Source organism: Molothrus ater, chromosome 5 (genome assembly GCF_012460135.2).
Source record: "Molothrus ater isolate BHLD 08-10-18 breed brown headed cowbird chromosome 5, BPBGC_Mater_1.1, whole genome shotgun sequence".
Classification (NCBI taxonomy): Eukaryota; Metazoa; Chordata; class Aves; order Passeriformes; family Icteridae; genus Molothrus; species Molothrus ater.
Window position 1 is genome coordinate 62,833,951 of NC_050482.2, and position 12,489 is coordinate 62,846,439.

General features: G+C 37.6%; 1 protein-coding gene across 2 annotated transcripts in view; it reads right to left on the reverse strand.

The window, feature by feature from the left end:
• Nucleotides 1-1,812: 1,812 nt before the first annotated feature.
• Nucleotides 1,813-12,489, reverse strand: part of GNPTAB (N-acetylglucosamine-1-phosphate transferase subunits alpha and beta) — a 39,842-nt gene continuing 29,165 nt past the window's right edge. Inside the window, exons 14-22 of one of the 2 annotated variants that reach the window (XM_036400215.2) lie at nucleotides 12,163-12,362; nucleotides 11,677-11,896; nucleotides 10,512-10,625; nucleotides 9,714-9,799; nucleotides 8,749-8,847; nucleotides 5,777-5,944; nucleotides 4,163-4,253; nucleotides 3,515-3,572; nucleotides 2,937-3,019 (exon numbers count right to left, since the gene is read on the reverse strand). In XM_036400215.2, the coding sequence (XP_036256108.1) occupies nucleotides 3,525-3,572; nucleotides 4,163-4,253; nucleotides 5,777-5,944; nucleotides 8,749-8,847; nucleotides 9,714-9,799; nucleotides 10,512-10,625; nucleotides 11,677-11,896; nucleotides 12,163-12,362 (1,026 nt within the window). In that variant the 3' untranslated portion in view covers nucleotides 2,937-3,019; nucleotides 3,515-3,524. Of the gene's footprint in view, nucleotides 3,020-3,514; nucleotides 3,573-4,162; nucleotides 4,254-5,776; nucleotides 5,945-8,748; nucleotides 8,848-9,713; nucleotides 9,800-10,511; nucleotides 10,626-11,676; nucleotides 11,897-12,162; nucleotides 12,363-12,489 lie in introns of both variants that reach the window. The other variant, XM_036400214.1, reaches the window with a different exon arrangement.

A 12,489-nucleotide genomic window follows, 5' to 3' on the forward strand; every position in this document is an offset into this window, starting at 1 on the left:
TGATGCTTTTAAAAACAGTTTAAAAAATGCCAGGGCTATTAGGAACATACTTGATTCTGCTGGAAAAAAAAGATAAAGTACCCATTTTCTTAAGATATCTGCCAGCTTCCATAAGGTTTATTACTCATTCTGTCATCTCCTGTACTGCATTCCCCAAAAGCTATGCCAATATTCTACAGTCCCAAATAGAGAAATGATAAACCACAGAGAACAATGTGATCAAGCCATACCACACTGTGAATATACATATGCTTATGCCATTTTTTAAAGTCCTGAGCAACTTCCAGGTTATGATTTATCTTCTTATAGCTATTATACCTCTGCATTCTGTAATGTAAGTAATGCCATTTCTACACTGGCAAACATTTTACACCTAGACTACCCTCTTAAAAAGATTATTCATTCATTTAGTTTAGTAAATCTCTCCTTCTAGACACAATCCAACACTGCTAGAAATATCAGTAGGTTTTCTGCTAGCCAGGGCAGGGGCAGACCTAAAAATTAAGTTCACACATGAAAATTGAGAACTTCATTAAAGATATTTTGAATTTCAAGGACTGTGAGATTCCCCCCAACATTATCAACTCTCTCACACACCTCAAAACCAACAAAAACCGAAATAGTTTCCTATTTATGTTTTTGTTGGTTTTTTAACTTTTAGTTATTTGTCAATAGCTGTGAAATGTTTTTTTAATTCCAGATTCCATGGATCTGTACAAACATGGCCACAATATGCTAAGGAAAGAGTACTTTTTAATACTGAGCTCTTTCCGAGGTTGATGTTTCTCTATGTAGTATGTAGAATTTTAGATTTTACAAGTGTCTTGAAAAACAAGTCTCTTTATTGGAAAAGACTGGAAAATCAAAAGCTTTTGCATTAGAATTATCCTCAAATGAGAGAGAAAATTGCCAAGACTTAATCTGCTTTTCGACTACTGACTGTTGAGGACATGATGTAAAGGAGGAGAGTGCTGGGCCATATGTCTAGCTGTGCCTGTCCCTGTCCTGCCAAGGCACTTTAGCTTTGAACTGAGAGCAACTATTTTATCTGACATACAGACACTTTTCTTTGTATTAAAAATCAGTTTACAAAGCAGAACTTCTCAGTCCCCCTCAGCCAGGTGTAAAACAATCCTGCCACCTCACAAGCCCAAGCAGCCCCCACCCATCCCGTGTAGGTACCATTTTAGCCGATCTGAGTGTCTTCAATCCACAGCTGTGTACTTTAACAGTGATTTTTAGAGAAATTCACCTCTTTTTTTTTTTTTTTACCCTGCCCCAAAACGATATTAAACAAACGGGTGCTTGTGCGGGGCTTTCCACCGTGGGGACCCACCTCAGAGCAGCAAGGGAGATTTGGGCCCGTCAGCTGCAGCCTGAGGGGACGCACAGGCGGCAGGGACAGCGCTGCTCGCACCTCCCTTCGCAGCAGAGGGACCCCTGCCGGTCCCAAAGTGAGCCCCGCCGGTCCCAAAGGGAGCCCCGCCGCTCCCAAAGGCCCGGGGTCCCGGTTGGCCCTCACGCCGCTCCCGCGGCTCCGCCGCCGCCTCAGCGCCTCCCGCGGCCGGGAAAGGGCGGGAACGGGCGCGGCCGGGCCGCGGCGCCGCCGCCCTCAGGAGCCTCACGCTGCTCGAGAGCTTCATCCCGCTTGAGAACAGAGCCGTGCTTCGAATTGCTATTAAATCATTAAAGCTGCAAGGTTTTCAACGGAAAAAAAAATTAGAAATTTTGACGTAAAGATTCATACAGATTCCTGGCTAATTTGCCAAAATGTGCGAGCTTTGGTTGACTTTGAAACAGAAACGGCAGACAAAACTTTCATCGCGTTTTAGTTAATTTCAAAGCAAGCCAAGTATTTTACAGTACATATGCACATACATTTTGTACATCATCCGATTACAAAAAATTAATGGTTTTTGAATACTGCTAATACAATTAAGTGAAGATACACCACCAAAAATTTCTGCTTGAAAAGATTCAGTACCCTTTCCCACATAAAACCACACCACTCTGATTTCTCAGCAAAATACAGGGCCAAACCCCGTGAAATTTAAAAACACCACAGCTTCGTATGTCAGTACAAATATTTTTTTATGAAGTGAAACACTGCTCCCCATACATTTGTAATTTGAAACAGTTTTTTACCCATTCATATAGAGGCACTTTTGCTTTTTGATTTACAATGCTTGTAAAATATTTTACCTTGATCATTTTCCTTTGATTACAACCTCTCTTTGTAATCAAGCCAAGAAATAACACCATTTCTTTGTGTATTCTTTGGACTATAATACACCAGATATAAAACATCTTTCAAATAAACCATTAGATGTTATTACTGTGTAATTTTTTAGTAGCATACCTTTCTTTCAAATCCCAATCATACACTACAAATAGGGAGATGAACTGTCACTGTGCTTTAAAGAATGTCAACATCTATAAATGTATTCTAAATTTAAATGACAAGTTACATAATTCTCAATTTCCCCCAGAAGGCTAAAAAAAGCAGCAATGACAGAAATTTGCAAAATGCTTTGGAATGCAAGATCAAGGACTTCTTAAGCTGATCCCAAACAACTTCTCCTTCCAACATTTTATCTAGTTGGCAACATCCACTGCAATAAATGCAGTTACATTTGTTTAGGTAACCCTTTTTATAAAAAAGGATAACATGGCCATGAACTAAGAGTTGTAAAGTAAGATCTGTTGAAAAGTGCCTATGTACAGGTGTCCTGCAATTATTTGTTGTTGGTATTTTGCAATGTCACAGCTCCAGCAGCTTTTATATCATGAAGAGTACTGCAGAGATTCGAATGTAGGTGCATGATTTTTTTTCTTCATATCAATACAGTTAAACAGCAAACCAGAAAAGACACTTATGAAAGAGACATTTAAAATGCTTAATCACAGCTTGAGGTAGACTGATCTCCAAAGTAAAGCTCTTCTACACTTTGATTTGTTCATGACCAACTTCTTTTTGGATCCTTCTCCTTGGAAAAATCTTTCGTTTAAGTGCAATTAGCTGAGGAGAGAAAAAAACACAATATGTATTTTATGCTGGGCTAAAGGTCCACAGTTGGTCAGGTTTTCATCCTAGACACTATCAAATCTGTACCACCCATAGTAAATACTCAGTACTGTACTTTTTTTTCTGATTATACCAGAAAGGCATTTTTTACTCCCATTCATCTATTAGATGTACACATTTCCACTAGACTTCTCAATAATCAGAATACAAGCAGAAAGTGAAAAAATACACCATGCCTTTATTCTGATTATTTTAAAGGTAATTTGTGTATTTAAATTAACACCAGGCTACATTCTATTTTTAAAAGATCAGCACAAAGCTGGCATCTTAAAATGGTATTTAGATTCCTAACTGTACCACTGAGTTGAGTATCCCCTTCCAAAATCAAGTTACTAATGGAGTTTTCTAATATATAAAAAAGGCTGAAAATCAAGGGAAAGAGTCATGCAAAAGTTACAGGTGGGAAAAAAATAATAATCAAAAGCCAACCTTTCAAGAATTACACCCTCTTCATCAGACCACGGAAAGTGTTACTTAAGGCCCCAACCTGCAAAGAATTACCCATATGATTTGTTCCATTGACTCCCTCTGAGTTTAGCAGGACTAATCATGTTCAAGAAAGCCATTTTAAGCTTGCAGAACTCAAGGGTTTTTTCCCCTTTAGTCAGATTCAAAACCTTTTGAATTCAGTAGGAGTCTTTGCAATCAACTACTTAAGGAAGAGGTTTTGATAAGGCCTTTAAGAAACTTAAGACCCCTTCTGGACTAATTTTTCTTCCTCTTAACTTAATATACACTTCTACCAATATCCATGTTAACAGACCAAGAATTTCAAAAACAATTACTAAATTTGAGCATCCAAATTTAGCACACTGGTGATGGACTTCACTGTCACAAGGCACCCGAGAAGGTTCCACTCTCCTTCTCCCCATATGACTCTCTTTTCAAGGAATCTCAACATGGTGACTTAAAAAATTAAAGCAACCTATTCATGAGTCATGTAACACCTTTACTTTTATGAAAGGAAAATCCTATCTACTCTTCAAAACCTACTTAAAAAATCCATCCAAAGTTATTCTGAAGATTCCACAATCTGTTAAGTGTTATACATATTTGATAAGAAGACATTAACTTTACCTGTTCAGCAAAAAATGAGATGACTGTAAATAGAATAAGTGTTATTAAAACACAGTGGGTCCAGAATTTGAGCTTGTCTCTATATGCCCTCCTGGACAAAGAAAGAAGGAAACAAAAAAACAGCTTCATATATCATAAATGCAAATATTTATAGAGTTTCCACAAAACATGCAAAGACAGTTTTTTTTCCAGTTCTTAAAGGATGACTAAAGAGGACATAGGCTCTCAAGAGCCACATAGAGGACAAGGGGCAACAGCTACGAGTTGGACTGGGAGAGGTTTCATCTTGATATAAGGAAATCTTTTTTATAGTCAAAACAATCATTTCTGGAGCAGTCTCCCCAGAGACAGGGTAGAGCCTGCACCACTGGAAGCTTCCAAGATATGACTGCTCAGGGTTCTAGATAATGGGATCTTTTAGGTGAGAAAGGACCTCAAAGATTGAGTCCAACTGTTAAGCTAACACTGCCAAGTCCAGGCCTAAACTACATCTCCAAGTGCCACATCTACTTGTGGCAACTGTGGTTTTGCATCACACTATATCCTTTTTGACCAAACTGCAATTCCCTTATGTGCTACAGTTATATACCTGTAGGCAGGACACTTGAGAGCTGGCAGGAGACAGTCTCATCTAAGTACCTTTTCCCATGAAAGGTTGGACCAGATCATCTTTCAAGGTCCCTGTCGACCTGGGCTGCCCTGGGATTCTGAAAATACTTTGATTTCCCCAAGCATTTTAATCTGCCTTAACACACCCTGGTAGAATCATCTTTGGCTACAAACAAGACCAAAAAAAGCGTCTTTTTGAAGCTACAAGAAGACTTGATGGAGGGTCTCTAAAAGGGAGCTAACACTGTGCTTCCTCCTCCTGCAGAATTTCTAAAGCTAAATGGGTTTGGCCCCTGCTCCCTCTGCCACTGATACAGCAGGGCTTGTAGGACTACAATCATGCCTACAATCCTTCTGATTCCTTCTAGAGTTCCTCTAATGCTTTCTATTTTCTTACTAAATTTCTCATGATTTCTATTTCTCATGATTTGCTGATCAGCAACAGGTTTATTTATGTTAGTCTTGTGTCATTTTTGTCACTTTTCTGTCAATGTTTTGCTTGTCTTCTCAAGTCGACTACTCCAATTGCTTCAGTTGTTATTTATAAAATGGCAAGAGATAAACACACACAAAAATTTCGCATTTTATACAAAAATGAGACACACATATATCTTTTCTGATTTTTACCCAGATGGCTATTGCTATGTGACAGATTGTAAAAAAATCACTTAGTCAGAAATGTAATAATGGTTTGGGGGATTTTTTAAAATTAAAGCAAGCTAGAATTCCTGTTTTTATTTAAACAAACAAACAAACAAACGGAACAAACCAACAACTTTTGTTTGCAGTAGGTTAGGAACCTAGAAAATATTGATGACTATTTAAAGCACTGGAAAAACCCAAATCTTGCAGATCTCATATTTTAGTCCATTCAAATCTCACCACGCTATTTTCACTGTTAAGTCTTTCATGACAATACTGGGGGAAAACCAGCTTGTTAGCAGTATCTTAGCTAATGATATATTACTGCACTACAGTAACTTGAAAAGAACGTGTGGAACATACCATTCTTGGAGTTCATGCATATGAAGGAAACGATTCCGATATTCTCTTGGCAGTTCAAATTGGGAAGGGATGGGAAACATGGACTCATAAAAATCTCTAAGCACTGCTTTCACTGTTTGTGCATCCTTATGATTGTGATCAATATTGTCATTTAGGCAAACAAATTTTCTAGGAAACAAGATGACATTGTTAGAGTATTTCCTTGATAACATGGGAAAGGCATTGTCAAACCAATAAAACAAACCATCATTTAAAACAAAATTGAAGCCATATCATTTTAAAACCAAACAGACATATTTTTTATTGTTGCATTATTTTAAAATATTTTCATTTTAATGCTAAGAGCACTAGTATTGACAGCAAGTCAAAACCTCAGAAGAATCCAGTGACAGGCCACATTTCTAGTTATGTAATGCTGCCATCTAATGGGCATTAGAGTGTGCACCATCCCAGAGCCCATTGAACACAGCATTAATCTCTGGGTAAGGGTTTTTATACTTTTGAATTATCATGAGTAAAGTCTCTTAAATAACAAAGTGAGCTCCACTGTAGGAGGGAAACATAGTAAATTATTAATATTTTAGTGTGCATGCTGAATTCTTTAGAGAAAATCAACATAACTATATTAGATTGTTTAAGAGAGGGCAAAGCTTGGTCCCTAGGCTTTAGTTTACTGAGAACATTATATAAATTGGTCTGTTGAATCACAGACCCAAAGCTAGACTTGTATAACCAACCAAAATACAAAAAAACAACAATTTGGATAGAATTTACATGGAAATTACTGTGACCAAATAAGCACTCTCCCAATAACGGCTCCTGCACAGAGCTATTTCTCAGGTAAAAAAACATGGAACTAAATTACTGCAAATAATTGAAACTAAAGCAGCAGCTAGTGTGCTAGACTGCTATGTACTCTTGGCCACTCTGACCTGGTGCTTGACAACAAAAATGCCCCTTCCCACATTTGGGCAAGGCTGTGTGCTTTATTTATATTGAGATACAAGACACCTACATTTTCCCTGGAGGCAGAAATCATATCTGATGACATATGCCTTGTCACTGCTAACCTTTGTAAATAAGCAGTTCTGGTCAGCTGTATCCTATGTAGTATGGTGTGCTCCCCCAAAGAGCAAAGTTCAGACTTCTACAGGAATCTGGAAATAAGCAGAGCTCTGGAGCTTGTCTATCATCCCACACAGGGAATTAGCACTGAGTGGCAAGGTACTGCATCTGGCATAACTGGTCACCTTGCTCTAGACAATTACATGCAGGGCATAACCAGGCATTCAAATTGCTACATCTGAGAAGATAAAATATGGCTCTCCAAAAACGAGCAGGCTCTATCTCCTGTATCAAGTGATACTATGCAAAGCAGCTGGTTATAGCAATCATGGCTACACTCTAAGCATTTTGGGAGTTAACTCTGGACTATCCCTGACCTCATTCCTTGGACTGGCAGCTCATTAGCCCTGGGAATGCAGTAGCTGTATTCCTAGAGTGTATATTCCTGTTTAGCTTCATGGTGAAGAGATACTGCTTACAGACTGAGAGATTGCTACACACAGCAAAGTATAGGATTGATGAGGATATTCGCCCATTTCTAATGGAAAAACTGTTTAAATACATCCAAAAGAAACCAAACATGACATTTCTTTGGATATTGCAGAATTAATGCCTAGACAATTAATGCTCACTTTGCCTTAAGGGTGTAAACCAAACATCAGATCAGTAAGTGAGTGATACTTTTAGTTCATTGCAAGACAAGCACTAAAACCCTGCTTTTAGAGACTGGTTATAATTACTGGTTTGTATGCAAGTAAAACTTGGCAAAGAGAAGGAAATGGCAAGCCTACATAACTGTGCCAGCTCTCCTTTGTTAACAAGGTAAGACTACAGTACTGCACTGTTATTCACAGGAATAGAGCCCAGGTAATCGACTCCTCTCACTTTGTGAACACTGAAGGTGAGGAACTTATGTTGCTCAGGCCTCTCTGAGCCTCACAAGACTTGAAATCACCCCTACCTTTAAAAAAAAAAACAACTTGTAGCCAGCAGACAAAAAATTAGAGAAGGAAAAGGAAGCAGCAGGATGAGCCAGAGCACTGCCTACTTTTGTTTTAAAATGGATCATTGTGGCTACTGGAATGCAGGAGTTATGTAGCCAGAAGGCACTCTTTGAAAGAATAGCATTAGATACAAACCATCTTCAGCTGTAAAATGCCTCAAGACTAGCATTTCCCTTTCTGAATAAATAACCCAGCAAAAATGTTGAGAGGAAAGTAGGAATCTATTCTTTATCCACAAATACAAATTATGCTATAGCTTTACAGGCAGCTGAGATTACCCAACAGCCTTCTGTGACCAAAAGAGGAGGCTTCACTTTCCCTGGCCCAAGGTACCTGGTTCTACTTTCCTCCTTCCTCTGCCTTTTGAGACTTGTCAGATCTCTTCTTGCAGCCAAAGTCATTAAACTGGCAGAAAACTGGTTTTCTGAAGATAGAAGCAAGATTCTTTCCATGTAGTAAAAGAGCTTGAAAGCACAATGAATATGCAAAACTGATTTAGTAACAAAAAAATCCACACCTAATTCCTAGTATAAAATACCTGCATAAAGCAGGTCAAAAAGTTCTTCTTTTAAAATAAAATTGCCTGCAATATAAACTGTATGCCCTCTAGAATGGCAAAAATGAAAGCTTCAAAAACAGCTGAAGTTTCTAAGTTTTAGAAGATTTTAGGTAGATAAAAATGTAACAAATTATTGAGATAGCTTCTGGCATGAGAGATTAGTCAGCTTCAGTCAAACAGAAAAAAATCAGAAGAACTTTTGGTTCAAATCTGTCTTATCCTGTAACACACAGTTTAAAAATACATGATAATAAATTATCTTTTAAATACAAAAAAAGTTTAAAGAGTCAAATCAGAAAATTAAAACCATCTCACAACTTCACACAAATCACAAAATAGGATACCTGGGATTTTTTCGTATGTCATCCAGCTGACCAACTACGTGAGAAACATTTGTGCGAATCATTTTGAAGGCAATTTCCTCTTCTCCCATGATTTCAAACCTTATTGTTAAAATAACATTTATACATTAATAAAACAGCCTAATGTCTGGTTCAATACATATCAATCTTGTATTTAATATTTTTGAGCAACATTTCTAACCTGACTGGCCAACCTTCATTAAAATTGGCCATTTGCTTTCTATCGATACATTTAAATTTTTCAGCTCATGCTCTTGCACAGAACCACTTCTCTGTAGATTTATTAGATAGGTGGTTACCTATCAATCATAGATCCGAATTCTAAGAGAAAGCATATAATTTGACTCCAGGTAAACAGTCTTACTAGTGGTAGATACCACACTTATATTTTTCACTCCACTTATCTTAATATAAAAAAGTATCCTGAAGGCTTCTTCAAGTCTCACCTGAGACTCTCCTCCATATACAAAGCTCACACCACTGTCACTCCTCCATCTCACAGGAAACGTACAAGGTAGTTAAAACTAAAATCCTTTTTTCTGTTCTTTTCTTTTTTTTTTAAGCTTCAGTAGAAGGAAGGATGATGTAGATTTACAACTTCTAGGTACAGAAAGGCTGTTTCCTTCTTGATATGCCATGTGAACTGCACTCAATCTCCAGCCACCCAAACATACTCTGGCTTACTGTTGTACAGCACAAATGAGGAAATGGCCCAAGATGACACAAGTAACACAAAAGTATTTAGTCCACTAAGCAAACTATGAAAAAATCCACATCACTCTGCACAATAAGTCAACAACAGTATGTTTCTTTAGTTCCACTGTTAAAATAGCTTGAACTAAGACTTGTTAGCACACACATGCAATCTTGGGTCATGTGTGTATGTATCCCTCCTCCTATGGCTTACAACACAAAGCATCTCTTTTCACAGGACTGCCACAACATACCTGTATTTGTTTTTGTCCTTGTAAGCCTTACGAATCCTGTCAGTCACAGGTTTGCAATTAGTCACTAGGTTTTTAGTCACTGGAGGCTGGAAGAAAACACTGTTTAGATTATGGGTTACTGAAGATTACACAGTGTTATAAAGGTGTACTTTGTAAGAAAACTTGCAATACAGCTAGAGTGGCCTGCATACTTTACTCTCCTGGAATCAAAAGCTATAGCTTTTTTATCAGCTGTGGAGGGAAAAAACAAAACAATACTGGTGCATAACAACACAATTTCCTATTTTGCAAATTATTTTTTGGCAAAAACATTGCAACTTCATTCTCAATAAAATATTCAAAAATTCTAACTAACTTGACAGCTCTCTGATATTTCTCTGACAAAGGCCACCAGTAAAACTGGCCAGGCAATCTCTGTACAACAGAGATTTTTGGATTTTAGGGTGTTTTTTGAATACATGGGTTGTAATTCAGATAAGGACTTACCAGAAAGTTCTAGTCAGAGAGGTATTGGGCTTACTATCTTTCTGGTTCACAGCAGTAAATTTTCTTAACAAGGATGACTTTTTAAATCCCAATTATAATTAACATCCTAAATCTCAGCTTTTCTCTACTTTTAAAGAAAATTAGGGGTTAGTAAGTTAGGAAGCAGCCTGTAAAATTTTCATTTTGTAACACTTACTTCATGTACATACAAAGTAGTAATTCCTGTAAATAGAAATCAAACCAGCATTTAAAGTAAAATAAATACATACTCAGGAAAGAAAATAAGCATCTTTTAAGATCAATGTTTCTTACCAGATTTGGATCATAATACGCTTCCTGAGTTGGAGGAATAACATGGATCTGAGTGATGTTGGCAGGGAGAGCCTTAGAGCAATTTATTAGCATTTGTTCTAGACCTGTCAAATCCTAGCAGAAAGAAAGGGGAAAAAAACATTTAAAATCCTACTGATTTTCTCACTGACAGTTCTAAAAACGCAGGGTGCACAAATGTATTTAATGTTAACTACGCAAGTTTCCATGCTGCTGTCCACAGAAGACGACTTAATATTCAGCAGACCTCATCCATTTCAGTAACTGCTAAGTCAGTGGGACTCCCTATAAAGTAAAGCAACTGCTCAGTACAGAGTTTAATTGAGACCAGATAAGGCATGACTTAATGTCATTTTCATTTAAAATTAAAAGCACACCTTTACGAATCATTTCAGGACAGTACAGAGTTCCCTGAATCAACACTGGCACATTAAATCCCAAATCAGGCAAACAAACAGAAGAGTTAACTGCAAGCACAGGAAGATTTTCTGATTAAGGTACAGGCCAGGAATGCACTAAAGCAGGGCTGTGTTATGACTATGCCAACCATTTTGAGCCCTGTGTCACAAACAAATTGTTTCACTGGTTTGTGTCATTTCCCCTCTGTAAAGAAAAACCAGCACACTTTGTTCTCTACCTGTATGTTTAAGAATGCAAGTCCTACAAAAACCATGTCTCTGTTTATGAGGTTACTAGAAGAACAGAAGTATGAGTCTTTGTACATTATCCATACCATTTACTGATATGGCTTCCTTGCTATCTTTTTTTCTCAGTTCTTTCTTTGAACCACAAGTTCCTCAGGGCAAGAACTACCTTTTACTATGTGCAGAAACTACAGTAAGCACAGCAGGATCCAACTATTGGCAGTGAACTTTTTTTGGACAAACTCACACTGTTTTCTTGAACTCAGACGGCAGTGAGCTATTTTTCTGAAGCTGCTACAACTCAGTTTGATCACACACTCCACAGAAAAAACAACCAAACAATGATAATTAGAACACAATGCTACATTTTCCAGGTACTATTTAAAAATTGCCAAATGTTACTGATGCTACAAGCAAGGATAAAAGTTGACTCGTTTTATTGTAACCATTTTGGACTTTAAAACTGAAGTTGTTCTAATAGTTAATCAGCAAAGAAAGAGTACCTGCAAACTTAGTGGTAGTTCATGGATCCTCGTGGCCAGAGTGCGAATCTCTCGGTCAGACAAGATGCCTGACTGGTCTGTATCAACCTCATCAAAGATCTGAGAAATGTTCAGTGGCTGAACTGCACTCATAAGATAGTAGAAATATGAAAAAGCAAACTGCATATCTTCAGAGTGACGCACTTTGTGAAATGATGTCTTGTCAAACTCCTCAGGAAACCTAGGTAAGAATGAAAACTCATTTAGCACCCTAATTTCTTGAAGAAAACATTCCTTACCTAAGAATAAATTCTTATCCAGAATTTCAAAAGTGCCTCAAAAATCTCATTGTATCCCAACTATCATGTTGTAATAAATTTCTTATTTCCTTCTCCAAAATATAATTTTTTTCAGTAGCCATTAACACACTGGAAATGGCTACAGCAAAGCAACAGAAAGGTAGAATTTCCCACAGTTTTGTATTATTCCAAGCAAAAGCACACTCACATATCCTGGAGCTCTTGCATAACAGTACGGTCAATCATGTGAGGCATATGAGCAGGGACTTTACGAGATGTAAATCCAAACTTGCTGTTTAACAGCTTATTGACATATCGAAGAGAATCAGCAAACGTATCTTTCAGCTGCCTTCCAAAATGTTTACCTTCAGTAAAGTATGACATTTGTTTGAGTAATGACTCTTCTTCCTAAAGAGCAAGACAGGCATGAATCTAGGTTACATTACTGAAAAAGTCAGAAAACACTAGACATGCAGAAAAAATGATATTTCAGCCAGCTGCCAACTCTTTCAATATCTGAAACTGGGAAGAGAAT